Source organism: Castor canadensis, chromosome 9 (genome assembly GCF_047511655.1).
Source record: "Castor canadensis chromosome 9, mCasCan1.hap1v2, whole genome shotgun sequence".
NCBI lineage: Eukaryota > Metazoa > Chordata > Mammalia > Rodentia > Castoridae > Castor > Castor canadensis.
The window spans coordinates 80,638,897-80,652,006 of record NC_133394.1 but is presented as its reverse complement, the minus strand read 5'-3'; the positions used below and the strand labels follow the sequence as shown (position 1 = coordinate 80,652,006).

Genomic DNA, 13,110 nt, shown 5'->3' with positions numbered 1-13,110 from the left:
GTAACTCTTTAATTTTAGAACTTAAGTATAAAAAAGTCCTTACTGTTGTCACTGCTTTACACATTGAAAAAATACAGCTTCTGGACCTGACCACCAGTGCCATAGTTGTATGAATGCAGCAAACTCACTGCACCTTTCCTAACTATATCCAATTCTTAAATATACTTCTTAATATACAGACTATAATTCTCGATGTAAAATTGTCACCTTGGCTTTGTGCTATTGTAAATGCATGAAGTGCCATTTCTTATTTTTAAAACATAATAAGCAATGAGCATATTTTAACTCCCCTACAGTAGCATATAAATGCTCCTTTGTAAATTAAATCATTAACACCCATAGCCTCACGCACAACAGTCTATCTGTGGACTGGTTTCAGGACATTGCATTAACTTGAATTCACAAAACCATATTCTAGTGAGCCACCACATCACTCAACTTTAGCCAAACCAATTTGGCAAAAATCTGTGAATATAAGAGATTTGTATACCTTCTTGATCTCTTCCCTTTCTGCTTAATACTACAGCAGAGGAGTCCCCATTAATGACATCCAGGAAGAAGTCTGCAGGGTTGTTGTAGGGCTCACAGTGGTAACCTGTGAAAGAAGACAGAGGACACAAGAACACAAACCTGACGGTCTTGGAAAATAAAGAGGACTTGCTTTTCAGAAGCGAGGGAGATGAGGCTATGGAAGACAAAATCTACCAACTTTTCCTCCATCTTCTTGCTCTTTTCCCCCCTCACTAATATATTCTTTCCTTTTCTATATTCAATTTATAGTAAACAATTCCAAAGGAATCTTAGATGCCTAAGAACATCTTATATTAACCTGACCTATTACAAATCATGAATCCTAAATAGCTGTCAATATGCTCTAGTGTTTATCAACACTGCCTCAAAAATACAAATCTATATTCAAGAAAGAAAATCTTAATACCTGGGTATTTTCTGATCTCTGAGCTCATCTCACAAATTTGAGAACAGCAGTTTGAATATCAAAAAGATTACTTTCCCTTCCCATAAATTGAGAGGACCAAATGATCACCTGTTATGTTGCCATAATTCCCGAGCAGGAGCCTCAAGAGAACATGACCAGCCCAGAGCACCTAAACTCTGACTTCAGCTTCTTGGGGCACAATCATTTCCACTTGGCCCGATGTCAGACTCTGAAATACATGTTCCCTACACACTCTAGACTCATATATGCTTGTTTTAAATGACAGAGATTAAGCATAAAGAATTAAGAAAGACAGTTAATGAGAACTATATTTGAAGTCAAGAAGAATCATCTATAACCATGTCCAAATATCTCTAAAATGAACAAGACTGCATAAATCATTTTAAAAAATGACATAATTCAATCTTAAAGATAAAGAACCAGGAAGCTCAGATATTTGACTCACAAATGTCAGATTTAGGCCCAGCCATTCTACTGGCTAACTGGTCACTCACACCTATTCATACACTAAATCTACAATCTAATGTTACTATATCATTAAGTGGAATCTTCAAGAGCCCTTGTTAAGGCAGAGCAAGATCATATGCCAGGGAAAAAATGGGAAAACACTGTTCTATTATGGTTAGGAAGACTGGGACTTCCCAAAACTGTTCAACTGACAGAATACTGTTAAGTGCTGAGCTTTCACTGAAGGTCACCATAAATGGAAGCACAAGAGACACAAGCCCAGCGGAAACACTCAGACACATGTATGCATACTCAAATAGGACAGAAAAAGGAAGAAGACCTAAATAAAAACAAGTGCTCCAAAATGAACAAAAACTCTGGTCACCCAACTGACTAAAGTGTTTTAGTGGTGGAAGCCAACACATACACCTGTGCAAAGATACTGCATCACAACCGCTGACCCCTCTGTTCTACTCCAGGAATCTGTGAATGAAGGACCAACTACATGAAAGTCAACCATACCTGCTAGTGAGAAGTATCCCAAGGCCTCCTGTGCAGGCCCATGGAACATTAGTTTTCCTGAGGCCAATAGAGTGAGGCTGTCAAACAATTTGAAGATGGAATACCGAGGTTGGTGAATGGAGAAGATGATTGTTCGTCCATGCCTAGACATCCTATGTTAAAAGAGAGAAAGCGACAAGACATTACACATCTGAACTTGGTACTTCTTGGCAAAATACTGTACACCTACTGTTAGATTATTTCTTCCCAGTTCAATTGATTCTGTCTTATACATGTCTCATCTCATCTCATATTGTCTACATGGTAGTTGGAAAACCTAAATTCAAAACTTTCATTAAACAGACTTAAGTGTCTGGAGATATCCAGCTGGGTGGTAGAGTGCCAGCTCAGTAGTAGAGCCTAGCTCAGCTGTAAAGCAAATGGTTAGCATATGCAAAGTCATGACTTCAATCTCCAGAAGCAAGGGGAAAAAAAATGCACCCAGAACATCTTAAGGGATGGTGCATAGAAATAATAGAATCCACTAGAATGTTTGTTGACCATGAAACATTTCTGGACAGTCTTCACAGACATTGTGTTAGACTCTCTTAGGGTGGATACAAACAACCTGTATTTTTAACAAGCACCCTAGGTAATCTGTAAGTACAGTCTAGTTTGAGAAACAGTTATAGTAAATATTAAAACAACGGTCACACATCCAGTTCTTACTGATCACTTAGATTTTCTGGTTCTTTAGGAATTGATTTTCAGTCTTTTTTTCCTGATAATAAACTAACATTCCTAAGCACTTACCACATCTTTGCTAAATGCTTTAAAGATAACTTCATTTCTATCATTACAATGTTGTTATAAGGCACTTCTAACAATATTATTTCATTCATTTTGCTGATAAGACTTAAAGGGTCAAGCAACTGGCCAAGTCACAGTTACTAAGGTAGAAGGCTCAGATTTGATCTCTGGTGCAATTTCACGTTCCTGTGCATTTACCTTTTTAGGAGCAAAAGGACAGCATTTGCTGTGCTTGAGTCTAAACCAGTTGTGGGTTCATCCAGGAACAAGATGGAAGGATCAGTGATCAGCTCCATTCCTATACTAGTCCTTTTTCTTTCTCCTCCAGACACACCACGGGTAAACTGAGTTCCAACCTACAACAAGCATCAACAGGAATGACCATGGTCATCATCATTTGGTGAACTAACCTGTACCAACCAGAAAGAGACAAATTATCTCATTGTCCTCATTATTCTAGACAGCAAATACATGGCCATGTGGCAGGAGACGGAGGTTTTTCTTTTACCAGATGAGTAAACTGAGGATACGGTCAGAGCTTCTAAGTGGTGAGTCTTGACATGAAGCCCATTCTTTTAACAATTCCGTTTTAAAACAGTAAGTTAGAACTTGAAAGAACATGGTCCTGGCATAGTAAAATCACAGTCTAAAACAGGAGATAAAGATAGAAGAGGAAAAGGGAATAAATCAATAGTAACTTATTAGTGTTCTAACAACACAGCACCTCCCCACACACTGCCTCTGCCAAATGTCCCTAACTGACCTTACAAGAAAAGAGTGGACTTGGATTCAAGAATGTTCACATTCTACCACAACATATTAACACCTTTTCAATCTCCATAAGACTTTCTAAACTGATGCTATCTATACTCTAACTCACTTCAGAATTCCTGATTCATTCTTCCAGACAAATCCAGAAGGTGGGATATTCCACAGGGCAAATGGCTCAATCTTTTTAACAATTGATGTCATTGTTGTTTGGAGGGGTAAAGGAGGTTTAGGGGAGGCAGGAAGTGGGAAACAACTCTGAAATTAAGAGTTTCCAAAGAGACAATAACCAAACACTATTCATGGCTCTCACTGGGTTCTATTAACAATTGAACTACAAAAGAATTTTGGAGATAATTTAGGAAATATGCATGAATATGGGCTTCATATAACTGATGATATGAAGTTATTGTTCATTTTGCTAGTTAATAATGGCATTGTGATAAGATAGGGAAATGTCCCTCTTTATTTTTGTTTTGTTTTGTTTTTTACTTATTTGTTTTCACTTTTTGGTGCTGGTAACAGAACTCAGGGATTCCAGCATGCTAAGTACACACCTTACCACTGAGCTAATGCCCCCAGCCACATGGCCTCTGTTTTTTTTACAGATGCATAACAAATATCAAGGGGTAAAGTACTATATAATTTCCTTTAAAACACTTTAGTAAGAAAGAGCTAAAGCTATTATTTGATAAGATATTAACAACTAAGGGATCTCCATGCACAGTATTAATTATCTAACAATCACATCATTGTAGTAAGCAAATGCTCTTCTTTACATTTGTGTCATGTATAAAGCTTCACGAAAAGTAAAAAAAAAAAAGTATTTCAATAATTTAGATTATATGAATTCTAAGAGATCAACAATGTCTTTGTGTATTTTCCCTGAAATACAAAAAAAAAAGGCAAATTAGGGCACTGACTGCTTAAAAGTGAAAAATAAGGCAAAGGTATAGCTCAGTGGTAGATTTTGTTTGTCTGAGATTCATGAAGCCCTATAATCCCGAGCATTGGAGAAAAGATAAAGAACCGCATAAAATAAAGTGCCATCCTGGAAAGACAAAAAACAGTAAATAAATGGAGCCAAAGCAAAGAAAACTCAATCACTCAGAAATAAAAATGAGTAGTTAATGATGGAGTCTCAAGGTTATTGCTAACAAAATATTCTTCACATGAAGATACCACAAGTACCATGGTGGCAGCAGCCAGTGAAGCCCCATTCTTCATTGCCCAAGGTGGGAATCACAGGGGTTACACCACAGCATTTCATTCTAAATGGCTCATTTTTTACTAGATGCTCCAATGTCTGCTCAGCAACCTCCAGAGTGCTGGTCAATTCAAAGTTCACTCATCATCTCAATTCCTCTCCCTGATGGGGAGCACCCACAAAAGAAGGAGCTAAGGCAGGCACTGGTGGCTTACACAAGTAATCCTAGCTACTTGGGAGGCCGAGATTGGAAGGATCAAAGTTGGAGGCTTGCCCAGGCAAAAAGTTCCTAAGACACCATCTCTAAAATAACCAGAGAAAAATGGATTGGATGTGTGGCTCAGTGGCAGAGTGATCGCTTTGCAAGCACAAGGCCCTGGGTTCAAACCCCAGTACCACAAAAAAAAAAAAAAAGAAAAGCAAAGAAGAGCTACTTTGTCCACTCTTCATTACTCTTGCTCACAATCATATCCCTAAAGCCTAACAGAGCTTGGCAGATAAGCTTCTGAAAATAAATATTGGCAGAAGACAAGGAAGAAGATAAAGCAGGAAGGAAAGGATGAAAGATAAAAACTTTCAAAAGAAAGGTCAGAGAAAAATAACTTGAGCAATGCACAAGTAAGTAAATCCTAATGTGGTTGAATATAATTTCAGAAGTATAACTACAACAAAGTAAAACATACAGAATAAGAGTCTTTGGGTTCTTGTCACTTCTCAATTCCAGAAATGTACCTCAAAAAAGCAATGGAAAAAGTTCCCTGGAGGAAGAGAGGAAGAAGAGCAACTAAAGAGGGAAAGAGAAAAACAGGAAGAAGAAAAGTTAGTGCCAGGACATCAATCAAGTGAGCCATGACTTCAACATGAGGGTGGGGAAGGACCCTGCAAAAGAGCCATGTGGGGAGGGCTTTTCCATACTAGACCAGACTCCACGCACAGGGTTCAACCATCGTTCAGTGTCTCCGCTGAACTTCCCCCTTTCTATAAAGAAACTGTTCAGTTTTCTCTTTACCAAGAGCACTCACTTTCTTCATATATGTTATGGAAAACTTCTGTTCAAGGTCATGATATCCACACAGAAGAGGTCTGGAGGTCCCTTTTTTCTGGATATGATTCTATTAGGTTTTTTTTTCACATTACCTTGGAATCTGCCACTGCATCCAGACCTAACTCCTTAATGACCAGGTTAATTCGTTCATTTTTTTCATCATTCGTCATTGTTGTTGGAAGCCGAAGAGCTGCTGAGAACTGTAAATTTTCTCTCACTGTTAGAGTTCCCATCACGACATCATCCTTAAGGCAAAATGGAATTTCAGTGACACATATCAAGGCTTTTTATGACCGTCCCTATCACTCCAGTATATGTGACTTAATCCATAAAAAGACCCACATTTCTACCTAATGGTGAACTTTTAACTCTAGAAAGTGCAGTAACCCTACATACAGACACCTGTAGATCCCAGTGGAATCATTTCACCTCCATCTGTAAACACAGATAACTGTGATAACTAATACCAACATTTCCACACTCCTTTGCACAAGGATTTGCCAAAAACATCTAGGAGGAGGACAAAGGTGAAGCAACACCTTTAAAAGAACAGCAGTAGTACATTTTCAAATGATTAACAGCTAGAATTACTGCAACCACCCTACAAGGGTCATATTCCAGATCTTATGCCTTTCCATTTAACACCACTCTCACCCTAAGGGGAGATTATGAAAACTGGTGTAGAGAAATTTAGTTCTATGAGCTTGTCCTACAATCATGTGGAAGCCAAGTCACTTGCCTGCCCACCCAGAAACAGAAATGCAAATCTACTAATACTTACTTGTACTACATAACCTGAATTACATTTGAAATTGGCAGGTCGAGGTGCTCCATTTATCAAGACATCTCCAGACAACCCATGTGGATCTTTCCTTGCAGCTAAGACATCTAACAACCTATAAAATAATATATGTTGTACTTTTTGTTTTGCCTTCCACATTGCTTAATTACTCTGAATTCAAATTCTGCTGAAATTAAACAATTTAGTCAAGGAAGCGGTCACTTAACTAAAATCATATACAAATATATGCATACATGTTCAAATTCTCAGTTTCCATTTCATTATGTGCTATAAGAAAGCTCAAAAACAGAAAATCAAGAAAACATTAATTCATGCAGCATAGGCCTCTACAGTGATTCTTCTGTATGTCAGACCTCGGTAAACAAAATCCAGGCAATGTGCCCTGTATCTAAAACTTATGCCTTTGGTTATATCTTCTGCTCCATTTCTTTATTTTTAATAGTACCCTCTTCTTTTCCCTCCCCATTAGCTCATACTATGGCCCAAAATTGTATGCCAGTCCACTATTTATGGCCTATTAGTAAAGTTGACCTAATAGGACTTCCTGATCCTTTGGACAAAAACCAAGCTCACCCAACTTCCTATTAGCCACATCATCTAGGACCAGAGCAGACAAACATAACAAATGTTCAACCAATACCTGCTCATGTAAACTCAATATTTAACAGCACACTGAACTGCACAGAGAAGGCTTACTAAAGCTTCCTGTTATACTCACGAAGATTTGCCTCCACCTGTGGGTCCCAGAATGGCATTGAGCCCAGGCTTCATGATCCCACTGTAAACACAAAAGCATATTCATTTACTGTTACCCTTTATGTGAAGTTCTACTATTTTAGGATCTTCATTGAATATACTCAATGAACGCTGATGAAATTGTAAACAGAAAACAAGCACCAACTCTGTTTTATTATTATTATTGTTGAACTGGGGGTACATTGTGACACTTACCAAAGTTCTTACAATGTATCATAGTTGAACTCACCCCCTCATCATTCTCCTCTATCTTTCCTTCCCACATACCTGAAATAGTTTCAATAGGTCTCATTATTCCATTTTCGTACATCAGTATGTAATATTTTTGCCATATTCATCTGCCTATACCGTTTCCTGATTTTCTCCCTCTCCCACTAGTGCCAACCTCCAGACAGGACCTGTTTTACATTCCTGTTGTCCTTTTTTGAAAAAAAGACATTTTTGTCTTGTTTGTATAAGATAGCTGCACAGGAGTTTCCTTGTGACATTTCTATATATATATATATTAACCCAAATTGGTTCATGCCCTCTATATATGCCCTCCTTTATACCTTAGTCCTTCTTATGGTGATTTCAACAGATTCAAAAATTCTATATTCATTCTTATATAGAAAATACATCAACTATATTCAGCTTATTAACTTCCTTCTTTTATCCTTCCTCTCCTGTTAGTGACCTCCCTTCAACGTGACCTGAACAAGCACCAACTCTTAAAGAGAAACAAAGAATTGTTGATTAATAGAAGTCTAGCATACAACGGACGTTAATCACTAGCCAACAACTATAAGAAAAATGTCTCACATCTCTCCAAATTCTATTCACTTATTCTTTTTTTCTAACTTTCTTAGAACCATTTACACCTTCTGAAAAATGACACATCGAGTGTTCAAGGTTCCTTGAAATTGGGCTGGAGATAAAACTCAGTGGTGGAGCTGGTGCCTGGCACAAATGAGACCCTGGGTTCAATACCCAGCATCAACAATAAAAAAGGTTGCTTGAAAAGTAACAGATCCTTATATAAGAGTCTTGAAATAAGTTAACATGGATTCTCAAAAAATCTCTGTTCCACTTATGCCTTTTCACACACTGTGAAGTACAGGCAGCTTTCGCGTAATGTTGATGCTCACCCCATTGCCATTTACTCAAGTTCTACACAATTAATCACAATTTGCATAACCTCACTACTAATATCTAATCAAACTAAAACTCAACACATCTTTAGTAGTAAACCCAAAGGCTAGAGTTAAGCACTCCAGGGGATAAGAAAGTATCACAGTACTTAACATTCAAGAAAAATGTCCTTCCAATTAGAAAAGCCAAACATACAGCCTTAAAACAGATCATTTCTTTCTGTGTTAAATGTCTAATGAGGGGATGGAAACACACTCATTTAGAATTGGGAGATCCCTCTATAGCAGGAGGCATTCTTTAATAGTTCATTGGCACAGAAGACATCAATGTATTTCAACCATCTGAATGGATGAGTGAGGGCAGTGAATGTTCAGATTGAAGGAAGATGGAAAATAAGTTACAACAATGTTGATGTGTTGAGACCCAAGAAGAAGGCAAGTAGTTTGAATGTTATTCTGAATATAGCAGGTGACATAGCTAAATACAGTGAACTGGGGAAAGGACAATTAAAGGCAGGGCCAGTGCAGGTATATGGGGATGATGAAACAGAAGCTGACTTAGCCTATCCAAAACCTTGCTATCTATGTTCAGCCTATAGAATTGGAAAGTAGACCAAGATGGATTCCACAGTGAAAGCAGTATCTATTCCAACTGCAAAGGACAAAGTTGACAACTATTTCCTTTCTCTGATAGTGATTGCCACAGAAGTCCATCCTGTGATTACACAATTGTCATGAGGTATAACCTTCTCAGGGAATCCTGGGTCACCATACTTAAATCCAAGAAGAAGACCTCAGCATTTACTGTCTGTTGTACCTGAACAGTCACAATTATGTAATGGCTGGTGGGAGATAAATTGAAATGTTTCTTTTGCTCTGCTCATTAACTGAAGTACCTCTCACTGAAATGTACAAATATGATGAGAGTTCAGTAAACCTGGAGTAAGCTGTAACACAGAAAAATTTTACTCATTTACTGTCCTTCCACCATTATCCAACATAAAAACCCAGTAATAATTGGGTAAACTTTTATAATACATCTATCTGTAGCTCCTTTATTTATAGCTCCCTCATAATTGCTTCTAAAATGATCAGAAACAAGCCTGTTACTCACTGAGGTTTCATTTCCTAAAGAACTTTCCAGGCTTTTAAATACCTACTTAGATAAAAACTAAGAAATCTAGAGTGATTTATCAGAAACTGAACATGAATGTGTTAAGGCAAAGAATTGTACAGGTCTATATGTTGGCCTGTATTGACACTAAATATTTCACAAAATCGTAATGTGGCACCACAAATATGAGTGCTCCCATCTAGAGCAGTGGCTAATTCTATCTCCATTCACTCAACATAGTTAATCAGTGCCTGCTATGTATATACAAGCTTCTTACAGGACATGTGATACAGCAGAGAACAAAACAAGCAGACAATAAATGGAAAAAAAAAAAACCAAAAAACAATGTCCTAGTCCTCTTACACCACACACTAGTTGGTCACCTGTTCTTTGTTCTCATAAACCATGTGACAGGAACAAAGCCAAGCTCATTGTTTACATAGGGTCTATAGTGACTTTCATGCAATAAAGATAGTTTAGTTGCAACATGATGTATGGCCCATGATATTAAAAATATTTATGACCTGGCCCTTTGCAAGAAGAATTTGCTGACTCCTGACCTAATCTATGGTCTGTATTTCCCTGGTTTCTGCACGCTACCCTCCACCCTTCTATCATCCCTCTCAAGCCATTCCCCACTCTTATCTATGGCTTTACAGCACTAACATGCTGTAGTTCTCTCTCATTACATTGTAAAACATCTCTATCAAGAACTATGACACACCGTGACCATTCCTCATGAGGGGACTATGACATGCAGCACACTGAATACTGAATACATGAAACAAAACTTACCCAAGGAATCCCTGTCACTCCTATTGCATTTGAGTGGATAATGGTCAATCCTTTGATCTTGTTTTGTTTATGGACACAGGAGGTAAAGACTGTTCTTGGAGCATGACTCACCTCCCTTCACACACAATGCCTTCACTTCCTCAACCCTCCCATTCAGGATTAGGGACTTCTGAAGTGTCTTTTACTCCTTCTGTCACAGCAGAAAGACATAGTGAAAGTACTTTAGTTTTCTCAATGCCCCTTTAAAAAACAAGGTTTCTGAAAAGAGGCCACATATTTGTATCACCAACCTCTTATATGCCAGTAGCCTAGTAAGCATTCAAAATTTGTTGAATCAATGAATCTCATATTTTTTAAGTGGAAATTACTTCTAAGAAAACAAAAAAAAGTTCCAATAAAAAAACAAAAAAAGTTCCAATAAAAAAAATCCAAGAATTAGGAAATAATCCCATTGATATGTATAATTTTATATTTTTATGTGCTACTTAAAAATAAATTCAATTAATAAAAAAAAGCAATAGGAAACAACTTACTGAAAATAGATATATTATAACTGGAAAGAAATCTTAGTTACAGTCCCATCTGTTATTTCCTGTTCTAATAATGTGCCAATCATCTCTATTAAACTTCCCCTTCCCTTCTCAGTAGGAAGATGACAGAAGTTCTTGGTAGAGGTGCAGTAACAGCCAGCCCCCAAAACCACAGGCTGTGAAGAGAGGTTGGGGGAATAAGGAATACAGAGGGCAGTTAGAGGCTGGACAGATACTTATATTAGAGAATTAAAAAATTGAGCAAATCACTAAGGATATTAAGAATAACAATAGGATTTTCCTCTTTTTGAGAAGATTTACGAACATGAAAATGTAGAAAGAATTCAAGATGTTAAATTAGAATTAATGCATTAATGAGAAGTAGAGAAAGTTAGATGGAAAAGTTCCAGAGTGCTGTGCTGTCGAGCTGCCACTCGCCACTCCTCTTACCTGACCAGATCCAAGTATACTTGCACATGTGAGGTATTTTTTTAAAAACAGAGTTATAGATACAGGCATATGCATACATATGTTCCCTCGCTCTTTCCATCAAGAAAGCCTAGAAGCAATGACATTCCAACACCGATGAGCATTCTAAACACATAGACTCTGGTTTCTAAATATCATTCTCCACAAAAAAAAAAGACCAGCTGGTTACAGGTCTGTAGTAGGTTAAGTAAACAGTAAGTCTAAAACTTCTGTGCCAAGAAAATGCTCAAGAATGAGAGGCAAGTCAAAGAATGAGGGAGGAAGGTGAAACCCACCTTGAAAGTTCTCCCACTATTCATCAGGAACAACAGAAATATGAAGATAAATAATAACACATTTCTATTGAATAAAATATGTATCCATGAGTCTACAGTAAATGAAAGAAGAGGTGATGAATGAAGTTCTTCCCACGTAGTAGAATACAAAATAAAAGATGATAAGAACAGAAAACTGCCCTTCGACAACTATCTCAGTGGTAGCTGAGGCACACAGCAGTTACCAGTAAGGAATGCAATTTCTGACTCCAAGTTTAATGAGGAACAAGATCATGGAATAATGTTAGAATATCTTCCTTCTTAACACCAATCAAGTACAAAGAATAAAATTACAACATTGTAGTGAAGTGTGACACATAGCAACATGACCAAGTGATGACTTTTAACATCACCTGGGGTGGGATGGGATACCAGGTTGAAAGAGGCTAAGATTTACCAGGTTAGGTGAGAGTGAAAAAACATGATGTGGTGTTCAGTCATCTATGTGAAAAGCACAGTGACCGGTGGCCCCTGGGACCATTACTGCTTTTGTTCTGAGGCTAACTTTCCTGTCAACTACTTCCAAACGATGACTGAGTGATTATATAGGAAAGGGCACATCTTTCTGGAAAATACATACTAGAAGAGTTAGGGATAAAGGAGCACCAAGTGGACAGTCTAGTTTCAAAAGGGTCCCAAAACACACTAAAGATAATGGGTACATAAGGAAACACAGTGATAGAAATAAATGAACTAAAATGTGGACATTTAGGGAATGTGGGCAAAAGGAGTATCTTCCTGCAAAGCTTAACTTGGAAATAACTTCAAAATAAACTATTTATTTAACAATCTTCTAGCAAGTATAATGGATTTCCCTCACCTACTGGAATGGATGATTTCTTCCATAGATCTTTAGCCCTGTTGAGAAAAAGTGCAGGTATGGAGATGAACTAAGCATAAGAGAAAGATTATAAATAAGGGAGGAATTTTTTTGAATTCTCATGGATAGATTGTGTTTTTCCTTTTATCTTCTTACAAAAGGAAAGGAAAAACAAAACTCCAAAGAACATTAAAGATTTTCATCAGCTTTTTTTGGATTGTAGTTGTTGTTTTGAGTGGTGATGGTGTTATCAAATATAAATAAGATAATGAAAGCAACCTTTCCTATACCCCAGAAATTCTACTTATTTGACACTAAGAAGACAGGAGAAAGATTGGAAACAGTATAGCCAAAAGGGATGAATTTTCTCATGGATACCCAAAAAGAGATGTAAGCACAAATACCAACCCTAGCTGTACTTATAACTATAAAAAGAAATCTAAGATTTGATTGCACTTTATGAGCCTATGAAGTCACAAGACAATGACAATGACCTCCTCCCTTGCTGAGATGCTCACTGGCTATTAAGCCATAAACATGTTGCAAAGCCTGGATCACAGGAGACACTTAGTTATGGAGTCACTAGTCTACTAGCTTGAAAAGCAGCAAGGGGAACTTAGGATA

The 13,110-nt window shown here is 37.5% G+C and overlaps 1 protein-coding gene across 3 annotated transcripts in view; it reads right to left on the bottom strand.

Annotated features, from left to right (window-relative positions):
- LOC109678797 (broad substrate specificity ATP-binding cassette transporter ABCG2-like) overlaps positions 1 to 13,110 on the bottom strand; it is a 98,608-nt gene that overhangs the window by 15,276 nt on the left and 70,222 nt on the right. For all 3 annotated transcript variants that reach the window (XM_074041776.1, XM_074041775.1, XM_074041774.1), the window contains exons 3-8: positions 7,257 to 7,316; positions 6,518 to 6,632; positions 5,829 to 5,981; positions 2,915 to 3,072; positions 1,928 to 2,079; positions 491 to 595 (exon numbers count right to left, since the gene is read on the bottom strand). In XM_074041776.1, coding sequence (XP_073897877.1) covers positions 491 to 595; positions 1,928 to 2,079; positions 2,915 to 3,072; positions 5,829 to 5,981; positions 6,518 to 6,632; positions 7,257 to 7,316 — 743 coding nt within the window. The remainder of the gene's footprint in view (positions 1 to 490; positions 596 to 1,927; positions 2,080 to 2,914; positions 3,073 to 5,828; positions 5,982 to 6,517; positions 6,633 to 7,256; positions 7,317 to 13,110) is intronic.